At 41.1% G+C, this 15,016-nt stretch overlaps 1 protein-coding gene across 1 annotated transcript; it reads right to left on the minus strand.

Annotated features, from left to right (window-relative positions):
• Nucleotides 1-1,537: 1,537 nt before the first annotated feature.
• Nucleotides 1,538-15,013, minus strand: zgc:101783 (uncharacterized protein LOC447883 homolog). The gene is made up of 10 exons (XM_062040650.1): nt 14,893-15,013; nt 8,937-8,983; nt 8,698-8,778; nt 3,147-3,203; nt 2,968-3,076; nt 2,791-2,849; nt 2,668-2,718; nt 2,501-2,585; nt 2,154-2,280; nt 1,538-2,091 (listed from the first exon to the last, which is right to left on the minus strand). The coding sequence occupies exons 2-10, from the start codon at nt 8,959-8,961 to the stop codon at nt 2,002-2,004; spliced, it is 684 nt and encodes a 227-aa protein (XP_061896634.1). The 5' UTR covers nt 8,962-8,983; nt 14,893-15,013; the 3' UTR covers nt 1,538-2,001.
• Nucleotides 15,014-15,016: the final 3 nt, after the last annotated feature.

The raw sequence follows: 15,016 nt of genomic DNA on the forward strand, positions 1-15,016 counted from the left end.
AAACACACATCAACATAAATACAGTTCGCGCGCACTTCTGCATTCTCTATGGAGGTTAATTTGTGTGTTAATCAAGAACGCTTTCTTTGGACACTGAATGTATGTAATTTAAGTGTTTTACATCAAATTGGGCTGAAATTTTCATTCATGCACACATTTCTGAGCAAAGTGTGTGTGTTTTAAAATTCACAGTGGAAAAAAAACTGAAGTGAAAAAAAAAAATCAGTGCTGAAATATTCTTTGCTTCAAAACTAAATACTTAAGTGTCTCATTGGTTGGTGCTAAGACTGGATCGTTTGCCTCAGTCTTGATTTACCTGAATTGATTTATGTGGACCCCGACTTAAACAAGTTGAAAAACTTATTCGGGTGTTACCATTTAGTGGTCAGTAGTACGGAATATGTACTATACTGTACAATCTACTAATACAAGTCTCAATCAATCAAAAAAAAGTGATTCCTGAAATTATATGCTTCTGCCCCCCCCCCCCCCCCCCACTGATGTTTTTTTTTACTCTAAATATTGATACACTGATTTTTAAACACCTTTTTCACCAATTTTTTATTTATTTTTTTGGTCAAAAAATTTGATGAGATTTTTTATTACACCTTCTCAGAAGTCTCACTATGATAACAACTCCCCTGCCTGTTGGAGAAATTGTGGGAATTCAAATGCAAATCACTACCATGTTTTCTGGGACTGCTCCACCATAAAGGACTATTGGAAAGAGATACATCAATCTCTACAGGATATTTTCAAACGTGAAATACCCCTCGAAAGTACAACTTTGTTTTTTGGACATGTACCTCAGGATTGGCTGAAGAAAGATAAACACTTAATGAATATCCTACTGGTGGCTTATAAAAAGACCATTACTAGGAAATGGATACCCCAGGAGAGCCCAACTTTGAAGCAATGGATGGAAACAACAATGGACATATATACAATGGAGAAGATAACTGCCTTTATTCATTATAAATTGGAGACATTTACTTCATACTGGGAAAATTGGGTCAACTATCTCACGCCGCATAAACCTGACTTTAATTTTTCGAATTAGTGATTGTACTGCTAAAAAAATAAAAAATAAAAAAAAGGGATTACTCCCTATATGTGTATATGTATGTATGTATATATATGTATATATATATATATATTTATATATGTATGTGTGTGTGTGTGTGTGTGTATATATATATATATATATATATATATATATATATATATATATATATATATATATATATATATATATATATATATATATGTATGTATCTGTTTATATTTTATTTTATTTCTGATTATTATTATTATTAATGTATTATTATTTCTTTTATTTTTTTCTTTATTCTTTTAATCGATGTATTTGTAGATATTACTTTGTTTTTTTGTTGTTTCTTTCTTTTTTGGGGGGGGGGTGGGTGGTATGGGTGGGATATAAACAAAATATTTTGACATTTAGGGCAGACAATAGATATATGATTTGTGTGAATATGATGTAATGGATGGGAATGTCTGATGCTGGATGTCAATAAAAATAAAATATAAAAATAAAAACCTTTTTATAACATTTAATTTTTAAACACATTTTGATTACACATTTTTTATACATTAAAATTGTCAGCGGAGCTTGATATAAAAAAGTTCACAAAATTCAAAACGCAAAAAATCAGTAACATCCAGTGTACAAAAAATTTCCTACTGATCCCTTTTAACCCTGTAAATGTGATAAGAAAAAGTCAACCTTTATTTGTAAGCTTCCCCAGCAATTCATAAATAGTATTATTAAATATTTTGTTTACTAACAACATAACAATTAATAAACACAACAGTAGAAAATAATATAGGTCTACATCATTTCATAACATGTTTTCGTAATCAAAAACATCACTTCCTGATTGAACCATACTGTACACACACATACACTGAAGTGTTTCCATCATTTGTTTTAGGTAAAACATGAATAAAAACAGCATCTTGCAGTTGATCCAGCATGCAAGGTCACTCAAAAGATTTTGGGATGCATCCTTCAAGCTGGATAAGCTCGGGCCAGTTCTGGTATTTGTTTTTTTCTTTGTCATTCTTTAGCAGCTGAGACACACACACATTTTTTTAATTGTTGGAGAAAAATAAATAAATACAATTACTTCTACCTTCTCGAAGTTGCTGCTGACCACTTCTCCTTTGCCCCCAACAAAGAGCCAATTATCTCTGAACCCCAGTGATTGGACGACAGAACTTCCGAGTTGACCAATCAGCTTCTTGGCTTCATCTGTAAGCCTACAACAAACACATTTTAATAGTGTCCCTGATGTGCCACATCAATTATTGTAAGGAACTTTCCCATCATGCATCACACGTGACTTCCTGTTTAAAATACATGCTGAGACAACAACATGTGACTTCTTGTTTACAAAGTTCAAGCTCCTCCCCCAGCAGATACTCTAAAAAGTATTCTTCTTTAATATGTTAACTCAGAGGAAAGGTGACGATGGTTTACTTTGTGGACGGGTCGTCGTAGGACGCCATGAGGACAATAGAACCTTGCTGGATGTTCTTCAGGAAGTCAATGAGAGGTTTGTCTTCTACATGATGACAAAATGACAGTTGAAAACATCCCAGTGGCATGGAGATATTCATGATGTTGGGGATGAAGCTCTTTCTTACCATCACTGTACATGTTGAAGTGGTCACTCTGCACCACGGCCCCCGTCTTACCTGAGAGGAATTGCACATTAGCATGACCACTACAACATTGTCAGCATGACACTAGTAAGGTGCCCCACTTACCATTCAGAACCACAACATTTATTCCCGGCCCCGCGTTATTCAGAACTGACCCCAGAACCCTGTGAGGAACATTATCACTATGTGTCACATGCTTCTGCTGCCACAAAGCGGTACCATAATCACTGGCATGTGCCTGAACAGCGGACATAAGCGCTAACTTCTACATTTGTTGATTACAGTTTGTTCTGAACGCAGATCTTTGGTGCCACCACGTCAGCAGCGCCGCTTTGCATATAGAAGCTGAAGTGGTGTTCTGGACAACGTTTGTTCGAAACACATGAGCCAGCTGAGGAGGACAGAGAATGTTCAGTAACTATTACGCTGAGGCACTTGTAGAGGTGTGAATGACCTCTGACCTGAGAGCCTGGGGGTGCTCTTGTTCTGCCTGGACCAGAAGACATGCAGCCAATCAGCTGCAAAAGAGTTAAATAAAAAAATTAAAATACAAATTATATATATATATATATATATATATATATATATATATATATATATATACACACTACCGTTCAAAAGTTTGGGGTCACATTAAAATGTCCTTATTTTTCAATGAAGATAACTTTAAACTAGTCTTAACTTTAAAGAAATACACTCTATACATTGCTAATGTGGTAAATGACTATTCTAGCTGCAAATGTCTGGTTTTTGGTGCAATATCTACATAGGTGTATAGAGGCCCATTTCCAGCAACTATCACTCCAGTGTTCTAATGGTACAATGTGTTTGCTCATTGGCTCAGAAGGCTAATTGATGATTAGAAAACCCTTGTGCAATCATGTTCACACATCTGAAAACAGTTTAGCTCGTTACAGAAGCTACAAAACTGACCTTCCTTTGAGCAGATTGAGTTTCTGGAGCATCACATTTGTGGGGTCAATTAAACATCTCAAAATGGCCAGAAAAAGAGAACTTTCATCTGAAACGCGACAGTCTATTCTTGTTCTTAGAAATGAAGGCTATTCCACAAAATTGTTTGGGTGACCCCAAACTTTTGAACGGTAGTGTATATATATATATATATATATATATATATATATATATATATATATATAACCTTTATTTAACCAGATAAGAAAACCCATTGAGATCAAGATCTCTTTCACAAGGGTGACCTGGCCAAGAGGTCAACAGCACATGTCACAGAGCAGTTTCAAAATAAATACATTAAGACATACATTTTAAAATACATAAGAGAACTGTAAAACAACAGAGATTTACATATTTAAAAACACAGGCACTGTGCAAACGTCTCTCGCTGTTTGTCCCTCAGGACAGAACGGAAGGCTCCAAATGGAAGTAGTTCTGTAAGTTTCAGTTTCGTCTGCAATTCATTCCATGCCACAGGGGCAGCAATGCCAAAAGCTCTTTTGCCAAATTCAGTCCGTACATGAGGAACAGTTAAAACATACAAATTGTTAGAACGTAATGCGTAAGAGCTGCTTTTTCTTTGTAACAGAGTACACAAGTATGGAGGTATTAAACCTAAAAGAGCCTTATAAATTAAAGTTAGCCAATGTGTGTATCTGCATGCACTCAATGAAGATAAGTCTGACTTCATATACAGTTGACAATGGTGGGTGAGACTACGACAGCCAGTAACAAATCTTAGTGCTGAATGAAAAACAGTGTCCAAGGACTGGAGGCATTTAGATGAAGCACTAAAATAAAGCACGTCTCCATAATCAATTACAGGCAAGATAGTTGCTGTCACCAATTTCTATATGCATACATACATACATACAGTATATATATGTTTTTATTATTATTATTCTTTTAAATCTGTCCTGTCTACCTGCCCAGGCAGATAGAGATCAGATCAGATAGGTCTTTAGTGTCATTGCACAAGTACAACGAAACTTTGTTTTCAGCACAAACCCGTTCAAGATTAGACAAAAAAAACGGTGTACAGGGTTACAGAACAGGAATGCTGATGGGTCACCATTTTAAGGCGCCCCGTAAAAGATGGGAAAAAGGTAACGCTGGGGAAAAAGATGAGTAAAAAAAATACAATCTAGACTGGGCTCCTAAGGGGGCGTAGTCTGAAGTGGGGAAAAAACCTACATGCAATGCACACATAGACATGTTACATTTAATCAACACAAACTCTCAACAGAGGGGCAGGGAGTTGGGGCCCTGGAAGGCTACCGCTGCCATGAAGCGCTGCCATCCGACCATCACCCCGAGAAAGAAGCGGTGGTGAAGGCGTGGGGTGGGGGGGGGGGGGGGGGGCTTGCATGTGCCCAATTGTCCTTGGGTGTTATGATGTAATGTTTTTTTATGGGCTGAGGCCGATCTGCAAAAGTTCCACTCCAGGTGTCGAGGAGGGAGGGAGGTCAAAAGCATCCATCATTGAGGTGTCCTCGGGGGTGTTTTTCAAAACAGCCTGTCCCTGTTGTTCACAGCGTCAAGGCCATTCGAGGGAGTCAAATCGTAGATTAGGATGTTTGTTTTCCGCGAGCAGACAAAAAACAATGGCTTGTCTGTTCTATTTGTCCATGCTGGCTTTTCTCAATTTCAATTCAATTTTCCTTTTCAGCAAGCTTCTCCGTGATGTGATCCATCTTGCGATTCAGTTCATAAATCGCTGCAGTCTGTGTTCCCACAGCCCTGCCCAAACTTTCCATTGCGATGAACAGCCTTTGGGCTCCTTGAGTGGCTGCCATCGTCTTACGAATTTGACGATACACCAGAGCAATGCCCAGCCCAATTAGCAGGTGCCCCGCGATCACGGTTCCAAATAGGTAGATGTCTTCCACGTCCTCGATGGAAAAGACTGAGAGGCACATGATTCTCCATTTATCCCAGGAATCTCTCACGTACCCCGCAGCAATGGTTCCATCAGGGGAGCCAGGCTCCCCGAACCTCTTTTCCTCGTCGAAAAGACTTTGTCAATTGCGTCGAGAGTCCAGCTGATCATATCCATGTCTGATGTTTAGATTTGAGGACAGCGCAAAGAAAGAGGCTTCAAAAAAAGTATTTTTTGTGTGTCATAAGGAAATATATAATATATATACGTACATGCATATATATAGATATAAATATGTATATATATATATATATATATATATATATATATATATATATATATATATATATATATATATATATATATATATATATATATATATATATATATATTTATATTTATATATATATATATATATATTTATATATATATATATATATATATATATATATATATATATATATATATATATATATATATGTATATATTTTTATATATATATATATATATATATATATATATACACAGTATATATGTATATACATATATAATTTTTTTGTCTTGTCCCCATAGTTTCTCCCTCTTTTTTCTACCCCTTGGTTTAATTGTAGTTTAAAAATGTAGATAATGGGTATCACAATGTAAATCACTTTAGGTCTCCTGCTCTTGTCAGGCTGCGCCAAACAGTAAAAGGCAACAAGAGAAGTAATAATATATATATATATATATATATATATATATATATATATATATATATATATATATATATATATATATATATATATATAAGAGCTAGCTTATGTATCCGATCTGCCCTGCCTTTGGCTGCCCCCCAGCTCACATCGCACCCGACCTCTATGGCCCCTCCCATGAGTGGTGAGCCCATTGGAGGGGGGACCCACGTCGCCTCTTCGGGCTGTGCCCGGCCTGGCCCCAAAGGGACAGGTCAGGCCACCAGGTGCTCGCCATCGTGCCCCAACTCCGGGCCTGGCTGGCTCCATAGGGGGGCCCCAGTGACCCACGTCCGGGCGAGGGAAATCTGAGTCTCGGTTTTTGTTTTTCCATAGAATTCTTCGAGCTGCTCTTTGTCTGATCCCTCACCTAGGACCTGTTATATATATATATATATATATATATATATATATATATATATATATATATATATATATATATATATATATATATATATATATATATATATATATATATATATATATATATTTTATGATTTTTTTATATATATATATTTATTATTTATTTTTTATTATTATTTATTTTATTTTTTTTAAATTATTATTTTACGTCTGTCCTGTCTAACCGCTCACTGTACTGTATATATACATTTTTGTCATACATACCTATATACACACACATACATATATATATACACTTACATACATACAAATACTGTATATCCTGTATACATATACAGATATTTATATCGTTTTTTGTGTCATACAGTGCCCTCCAAAAGTATTGGAACAGTGAGTCCAATTTGTTTATTTTTGTTGTAGACTGAAAACATTTGGGTTTGACATCAAAAGATGAAAATGGGACAAGAGATCAACATTTCAGCTTTTATTTCCAGGTATTTACATCTGGATCTGATACACAACTTAGAAGATAGCACATTTTGTTTGAAACTACCCATTTTTCATCAGAGCAAAAGTATTGGAACATGTGACTGACAGGTGTGTTTTGTTGCCCAGATGTCTCCCAATTACATTGATTATTCAAACAATAAATAGCACTGAATGTCTGAGCGCAGTTTCAGATTGGGTAGGATAGATTTTGCCTATGCAGACTGCATTTAGAGGTAGAACCAACATGAAAACCAGAGAGCTGTCTATGGGTGAAAAAGAAGCAATTGTGAATGTGAGAGGAGATGGACAATCAATCAGAGCCATTGCACAAACATTGGCCATAGCCAGTACAACCATTTGGAATGTCCTGAAGAAGAAAAAAAACACTGGTGTACTAAGCAAAACAGGTAGACCAAGGAAAACATCAGCAGTTGATGACAGAAACATTGTGAGAGCTATAAAGAAAGACCCTAACACAACCGTTCGTGAAATCAGCAACAACCTCCGGAGGGCAGGAGTGAAGGTATCCCATTCTACTGTTCGCAGAAGACTTCATGAACAGAAGTACAGAGGCTACACCAGAAGACGCAAACCACTCATTAGCAAGAAGAATAGGAAGGCCAGGCTGGAATTTGCCAAAAGGTACAGAGATGAGCCTCAAAAATTCTGGGAAAAAGTTTTATGGACTGATGAGACAAAGACTAACTTCTTCCAAAGTGATGGAAAGGCGAACGTTTGGAGAAAGAAAGGGTCTGCTCATGATCCCAAACATACAAGCTCATCTGTGAAACACGGCGGAGGTAATGTCATGGCTTGGGCTTGCATGGCTTCTTCTGGGACGGGCTTTTTCATCTTCATTGATGATGTAACACATGATGGCAGCAGCAAAATTAACTCAGAAGTCTACAGAAAAATTTTGTCTGCTAATTTAAAGAAAGATGCAACCAAAATGATTGGGAGATCCTTTGTCATGCAGCAAGATAACGACCCAAAACACACTGCCAAAACAACAAAGGAGTTCATCGTGGGCAAGAAGTGGAAGGTTTTGGACTGACCAAGTCAGTCTCCAGACTTAAACCCAATAGAGCATGCATTTTACCTGCTGAAGAGGAGACTGAAGGGAGTAACCCCCCAAAACAAACAACAACTGAAAGAGGCTGCGGTGAAAGCCTGGAAAAGCATCACAAAAGAAGAATGCAACAGTTTGGTGATGTCAATGGCTCACGGGCTTGATGCACTTATTGAAAGCAAAGGATTCGCAACTAAATATTAAGTCTTATTCACTTTAATCTATTTTAAGTTTATATGTTCCAATACTTTTGCTCACCTAAAAATGTTGTGTTCCATTACAATTGATGCTATCTTCTAAGTTGTGTATCAGATCCAGATGTAAATACCTGGAAATAAAAGCTGAAATGTTGATCTCTTGTCTCATATTCATCTTTTGATGCTAAACCCAAATGTTTTTAGTCTACAACAAAAATAAAGGAATTGGCCTCACTGTTCCAATACTTTTGGAGGGCACTGTATATATATACATCTCGTCATGTGAGAGGGGAGGTCAAGGAGGTCTATTACCTGTGGAAGTGTTGCTGAGCTTTAGAAGGATGATGATGAACAAACCAGCTGATACCAAAACCAACGTGCAGGTCACAGCCACTGTGGGGCGGAGTCACATAGAGATACTGTACTGTAACATGGTATGCTAGGGTATGTCAAAACACACACACACACACACACACACACACACACACACACACACACACACACACACACACACACACACACACACACGCACACACAAAATGAAAACATACTTTTCAGGTTGTGCCGTCGAGCCATTGTTGTTTTTTCGAAGATACGACTGCAAAGAGGAAGTATTAATGAAATGATCTCTATGAGAAATAAGTATAAATCAGTGTTTTCCTCAGACTTCTAATATACTTGTGGCAGTGGGGGCATGGCGACATCTGATAATTAGCATAATTGGTGATGATGCCATGTATACATACATTAAAATAGAAATCTGTGTTATTAGTATTAACATGTGTTTTTATTACGTATATCGTTTTGCTCTATTTTTCAATTGTTGCTGCTTATTGTACAATGTAACAAATATGTAAAACACTCCTTTGAATTACAGATGGAAAAAAGTAAGTTGAGGTGGTTTGTTGATATTCTCCACAATGAATCTACTGTAATACCAAGCACACAAAGGAAAGTACTGTACATTTTATGAAGTGCACATACATGTAGGAATCATGTTAAATTAATAATTCAGTTTGGGATAAACTGAAATAAAGCAATACAATTATACAGGATGAAGGTTGGCTAATGCCGCTATCTTAATGCTAACATATAATGGACCGGCTCATTGACAGGCTAACGAAATTTAGCAGAACAAACTTTTACCTTCATCATTTTCTATACCGCATACCCTCAAAGTGTCGCAGGGGTAAGCTGGAGCCTCTCCCAGCTAAGTTCTGGCGGGACGCAGAGAACACCCTATACCAGCGGTCTTCAAGACGAGGCTCCTACATTGGGGCCGTGAAATTTTTGGTTGATTTTTTCAAATATTTATCCATCTTCCTCCGCTTATCCGAGGTCGGGTCGCAGGTAAGCAGCCTAAGCAGGGAAGCCCAGGCTTTCCTCTCCCCAGCCACTTCGTCCAGCTCTTCCCGGGGGATCCCGAGGCGTTCCCAGGCCAACCGGGAGACATAGTCTTCCAAACGTGTCCTGGGTCTTCCCCGTGGCCTCCTACCAGTTGGACGTGCCCTAAACATCTCCCTAGGGAGTCGTTCGGGTGGCATCCTGACCAGATGACCGAACCACCTCATCTGGCTCCTCTCGATGTGGAAGAGCAGCGGCTTTACTTTGCGCTCCTCCCGGATGGCAGAGCTTCTCACCCTATCTCTAAGGGAGAGTCCTTCCACCCGGCGGAGGAAACTCATTTCGGCCACGTGTACCAGTGATCTTGTCCTTTCGGTCATAAACCAAAGCTCATGACCATAGATGAGGATTGGAACGTAGATCGACCGGTAAATTGAGAGCTTTGCCTTCCGGCTCAGCTCCTTCTTCACCGCAACGGATCGATACAGCGTCCGCAATACTGAAGACCGATCCGCCTGTAGATCTCACGATCCACTCTTCCCTCACTCGTGAACAAAACTCAGAGGTACTTGGACTCCTCCACTTGGGGCAGGGTCTCCCCCTTTTCCGAGGGAGAACCATGGACTCGGAGTTGGAGGTGCTGATTCTCATCCCAGTCGCTTCACATTCGGCTGTGAACGGATCCAGTGAGAGCTGAAGATCCTGGCCAGATGAAGCCATCAGGACCACATCATCTACAAAAAGCAGAGACCTAATCCAAACCGGATCCCATCAACGCCCTGACTACACCTATAAATTCTGTCCATAAAAGTCATGAACAGAATCGGTGACAAAGGATAGCCTTGGCATAGTCCAACCCTCACTGGAAACGGGTCCGACTTACTACCGGCAATGCGGACCAAGCTCGGACACTGATCGTACAGGGAGTGGACCGCCACAATCAGACAGTCCGATACCCCATACTCTCTGAGCACTCCCCACAGGACTTCCCGAGGGACACGGTCGAATGCCTTCTCCAAGACCACAAAGCACATGTAGACTGGTTGGGCAAACTCCCATGCACCCTCAAGGACCCTGCCGAGAGTACAGAGCTGGTCCACAGTTCCACGACCAGGACGAAAACCACCTTGTTCCTCCTGAATCCGAGGTTCGACTATCCGGCGTAGCCTCCTCTCCAGTACACCTGAATAGACCTGACCGGGAAGGCTGAGGAGTGTGATCCCACGATAGTTGGAACACACCCTCCGGTTCCCCTTCTTAAAGAGAGGAACCACCACCCCGGTCTGCCAATCCAGAGGTACCGCCCCCAATGTCCACGCAATGTTGCAGAGTCTTGTCAACCAAGACAGCCCCACAGCATCCAGAGCCTTAAGGAACTCCAGGCGGAACTCATCCACTCCGGGGCCTTGCCACCGAGGAGCTTTTTAACTACCTCAGCAACCTCAGCCCCAGAAATAGGAGAGCCCACCACAGATTCCCCAGGCACTGCTTCCTCATAGGAAGACGTGTTGGTGGGATTGAGGAGGTCTTCGAAGTATTCCCTCCACCGATCCCCAACATCCGCAGTCGAGGTCAGCAGAAAACCATCCTCACCATATACGGTGTTGACAGTGCACTGCTTCCCCAAAATCGCTTCGAAGCCGTCCGGAAGTCGTTTTCGATGGCTTCCCTGAACTCCTCCCATGTCCGAGTTTTTGCCTCCACGACTGCTGAAGCCGCACACCGCTTGGCCTGTTGGTACCTGTCCGCTGCCTCCGGAGTCCTATGAGCCAAAAGAACCCGATAGGACTCTTTCTTCAGCTTGACGGGTTCTAGGATTACCGCTACGACAGGCACCAACTACCTTGCGGCCAGAGCTCCAATCGGCCGTCTCGACAATAGAGGTGCGGAATATGGTCCACTCGGACTCAATGTCCAGCACCTCCCTCGTGACATGTTCAAAGTTCTTCCGGAGGTGGGAATTGAATGTCTCTCTGACAGGAGACTCTGCTAGACGTTCCCAGCAGACCCTCACAATGCGTTTGAGCCTGCCAGGTCTGTCCGGCATCCTCCCCAACCATCGCAGCCATTCCGAAGGCGGAGGGAAGCTACACTCTCGTCCGCTAGGTTTAACTGAAAACGTGCAGGCTTTGAGCCGTGGGGCAACAAGAATTGCTACCCCAGCCCGTTGCCTCTCACTGTGTGCAACGCCAGTGTGGAAGAGAGTCCAGCCCCTCTTGAAAAAACTGGTTCCAAAGCCCTTGCTATGCGTCGAAGTGAGTCCGACTATATCCAGCCGGAACTTCTCCATTTCGCGCACTAGCTCAAGCTCCTTCCCCCCCAGCGAGGTGACATTCCACGTCCCAAGAGCTACCTTATGTAGCCAAAGATCGGATCGCCAAGTGCCCTGCCTTTGGCTGCCCCCCAGCTCACATCGCACCCAACATCAATGGCCCCTCCCATGAGTGTTGCCCAAGGGGACAGGCCCGGCCACCAGGTGCTCGCCATCGTGCCCCAACTCCGGGCCTGGCTCCATAGGGGGGCTCCGGTGACCCGCGTCCGAGCAAGGGAAATCTGAGTCTCGGTTTTTGTATTTCCATAGAATTCTTCGAGCTGCTCTTTGTCTGATCCCTCACCTAGGACCTGTTTGTCTTGGGAGACCCTACCAGGGGGCATAGAAGCCCCCGGAGAACATGATCATTTTCAAATATATATTTTTTATATATAATCCCTCCTGCAATTTTTCCAGGAATGTAATTTTCTTTAAATACGCATGAACATTATGCCAACACATTGTTATCTAGCTGAATGTAAAAAATAATAACATTGTTAGATAAATACATTGTTATATTCATGTTAGCATTTAATACTGTAATATTCTTAGGTAATACGATCTCCGATCGGTCCCTGAAGTGTACATGAATGTGATTGTCACATGTGACTTCCTGTTTATCGTTGCCAGAGATGTTAATGGTTTTTCCCAAGAGTCGTGAATAAAAGTACAGTTAGCAGCACGTCGTGTGTTGGCTCCACTTATTTTCCACAGTACGAAACAAGACAAATACATCTTGGAATTAGCACTCTAGTAGTCAGCTAGCGATTAGCTCTCAAATTGTCAGCTGGCGATTAGCACGTTAGCTCCCAAATAGCAATTTGTGCATTAGTTCCGAGCTAGCGTTTAGCGCTCCAGTTGTCAGCTAGTGATTGCAAAAAGGTTTTGTCAGCTAGCGATTGGCGCTTGTTGTTAAGTTAAAGTTAAAGTACCAATGATTGTCACACACACACTAGGTGTGGTGAAATTTGTCCTCTGCATTTGACCCATCCCCTTGGGGAGCAGTGGGCAGCAGCGGCGCCGCGCCCGGGAATCATTTTGGTGATTTAACCCCCAATTCCAACCCTTGATGCTGAGTGCCAAGCAGGGAGGTAATGGGTCCCATTTTTATAGTCTTTGGTATGACTCGGCTGGGATTTGATCTCAGGGCGGACACTCTAACCACTAGGCCACTGAGTCAGCTAGTGATTGGCGCTGCAGTTGTCAGCAGCCGATTAGCACTGTAGCTGTCAGCTAGCAATAGGTGCTGTAGAGGTCAGCTAGTGATTGGCACTATAATTGCCTGCTAGTGATTAACGCGTTAGTTAAGTTAAAGTACCAATGATTGTCACACACACACTAGGTGTGGCGAGATTATTCTCTGCATTTGACCCATCACCCTTGATCACCCCCTGGGAGGTGAGGGGAGCAGTGAGCAGCAGCGGTGCTTATGGTGATTTAACCCCCAATTCCAACCCTTGATGCTGAGTGCCAAGCAGGGAGGTAGTTGCCAGCTAGCGATTGCCGCTCTGGTTAATCGTCAGCTAGAGATTAGCGTTAGTTGTCATCCAGCGTATAGCGCTTTCGCCGACAACTAGTGATTAGCGCACTAGTTGTCAGGTAGCAATTAGCAGCACAATACTGTTATTTTGTATCGTAATTATTCCACAATAACTAGGTAAATTTAGGACCAGTTTTCTGTAAAACAAAATCATTATTTTATACAAGCTATACAAGTAGCTTTTCTCCATCAGTTTGGGGGTCCTTGACCTGGAAAACGTTAAAGACCCCTGCCCTAGAGTGGTCGCCAGTCAATCCCAGGGCACATCATGTAGTAGTGTATGGACCTATTTTTCCTTGCGGAGTAATACCACCTGTGCCACCGTGTGCTCCATATATGGCAGTGGTCCCCAACCACCGGGCCGCGGACCGATTGGTACCGGGCCGCGGACCGATTGGTACCAGAAAAAAAAATATATATATATATTTTTTTTTCTTTATTTATTTAATTAAATCAACATCGAAAAACACATTTTATACATTATATATCAATGTAGATCAATACAGCCTGCAGGGATACAGCCCGTAAGCACACATGATTGTATTTCTTTATGAAAAAAAAAAAAAAAAATTAAATTAAATTTCGCCCCCCCCCGGTCCGTCGGACAAATTTTCAAGCGTTGACCGGTCCGCAGCTACAAAAAGGTTGGGGACCACTGATATATGGCACTCTGTTCCATATGGCCGCGCTCTGCGGCATTCAAATTATGTTGACGCAAATCCGGAGTATTTTTCATTTGGAGAAGTTGTAAGAATAATATAATTTATCACAACAGACAAACAATCCTTCACACTTACGGACAAATTAGTCTCCAATAACCTAAAACATTCATATTTTTGGAATGTTGGAGGAAACCCACGCACGCAAAGAGATATCCAAATGGAAGCTCGATAGACGCACACGCCGTAAAGTTAGACACTACTGTCAGTACTAGTAATTTCAAAAATACGGTAGTTTTCTTTTCATAGGCTTGAACAAGAAATGCATTAATTAATTTGAACTTTCTGTCTCTGCTCACTTTACTCCATTCCAGGGTCGATCAGGTGCGCGAGCAGCGGTAGCGCTTTTATTTTGAAAGGCAATTCCGATGCACGTCTTTCAAGTAAAACATTGAGGAACATTTTTAATATTTGAGATGTTTTTCAAACTCATTATTTCCAGTGTAGTGCGTGAATATTAACCTATAAAGTATATATCCATTCTACAACGTTCACTTAAATTTGTTTTAACACGGTGCGCCACGCCAAAATCAATCCCACCTAGGGGGAACCTAAATTGAGTATATGGGGAAAAAAAGAAATTCGCTCTGTACCTGAGGTCCAATTTGACACGTAGGCTGCGACACTGGCTAAATGAATGCTTCCTGCTTTGAAAGAGACTATAGCCATAGGTCACATGACTTCACCTTTTGTTGACACAAGGAGGTGCCACAACCG

This window comes from Entelurus aequoreus, linkage group LG03, assembly GCF_033978785.1.
Source record: "Entelurus aequoreus isolate RoL-2023_Sb linkage group LG03, RoL_Eaeq_v1.1, whole genome shotgun sequence".
NCBI lineage: Eukaryota > Metazoa > Chordata > Actinopteri > Syngnathiformes > Syngnathidae > Entelurus > Entelurus aequoreus.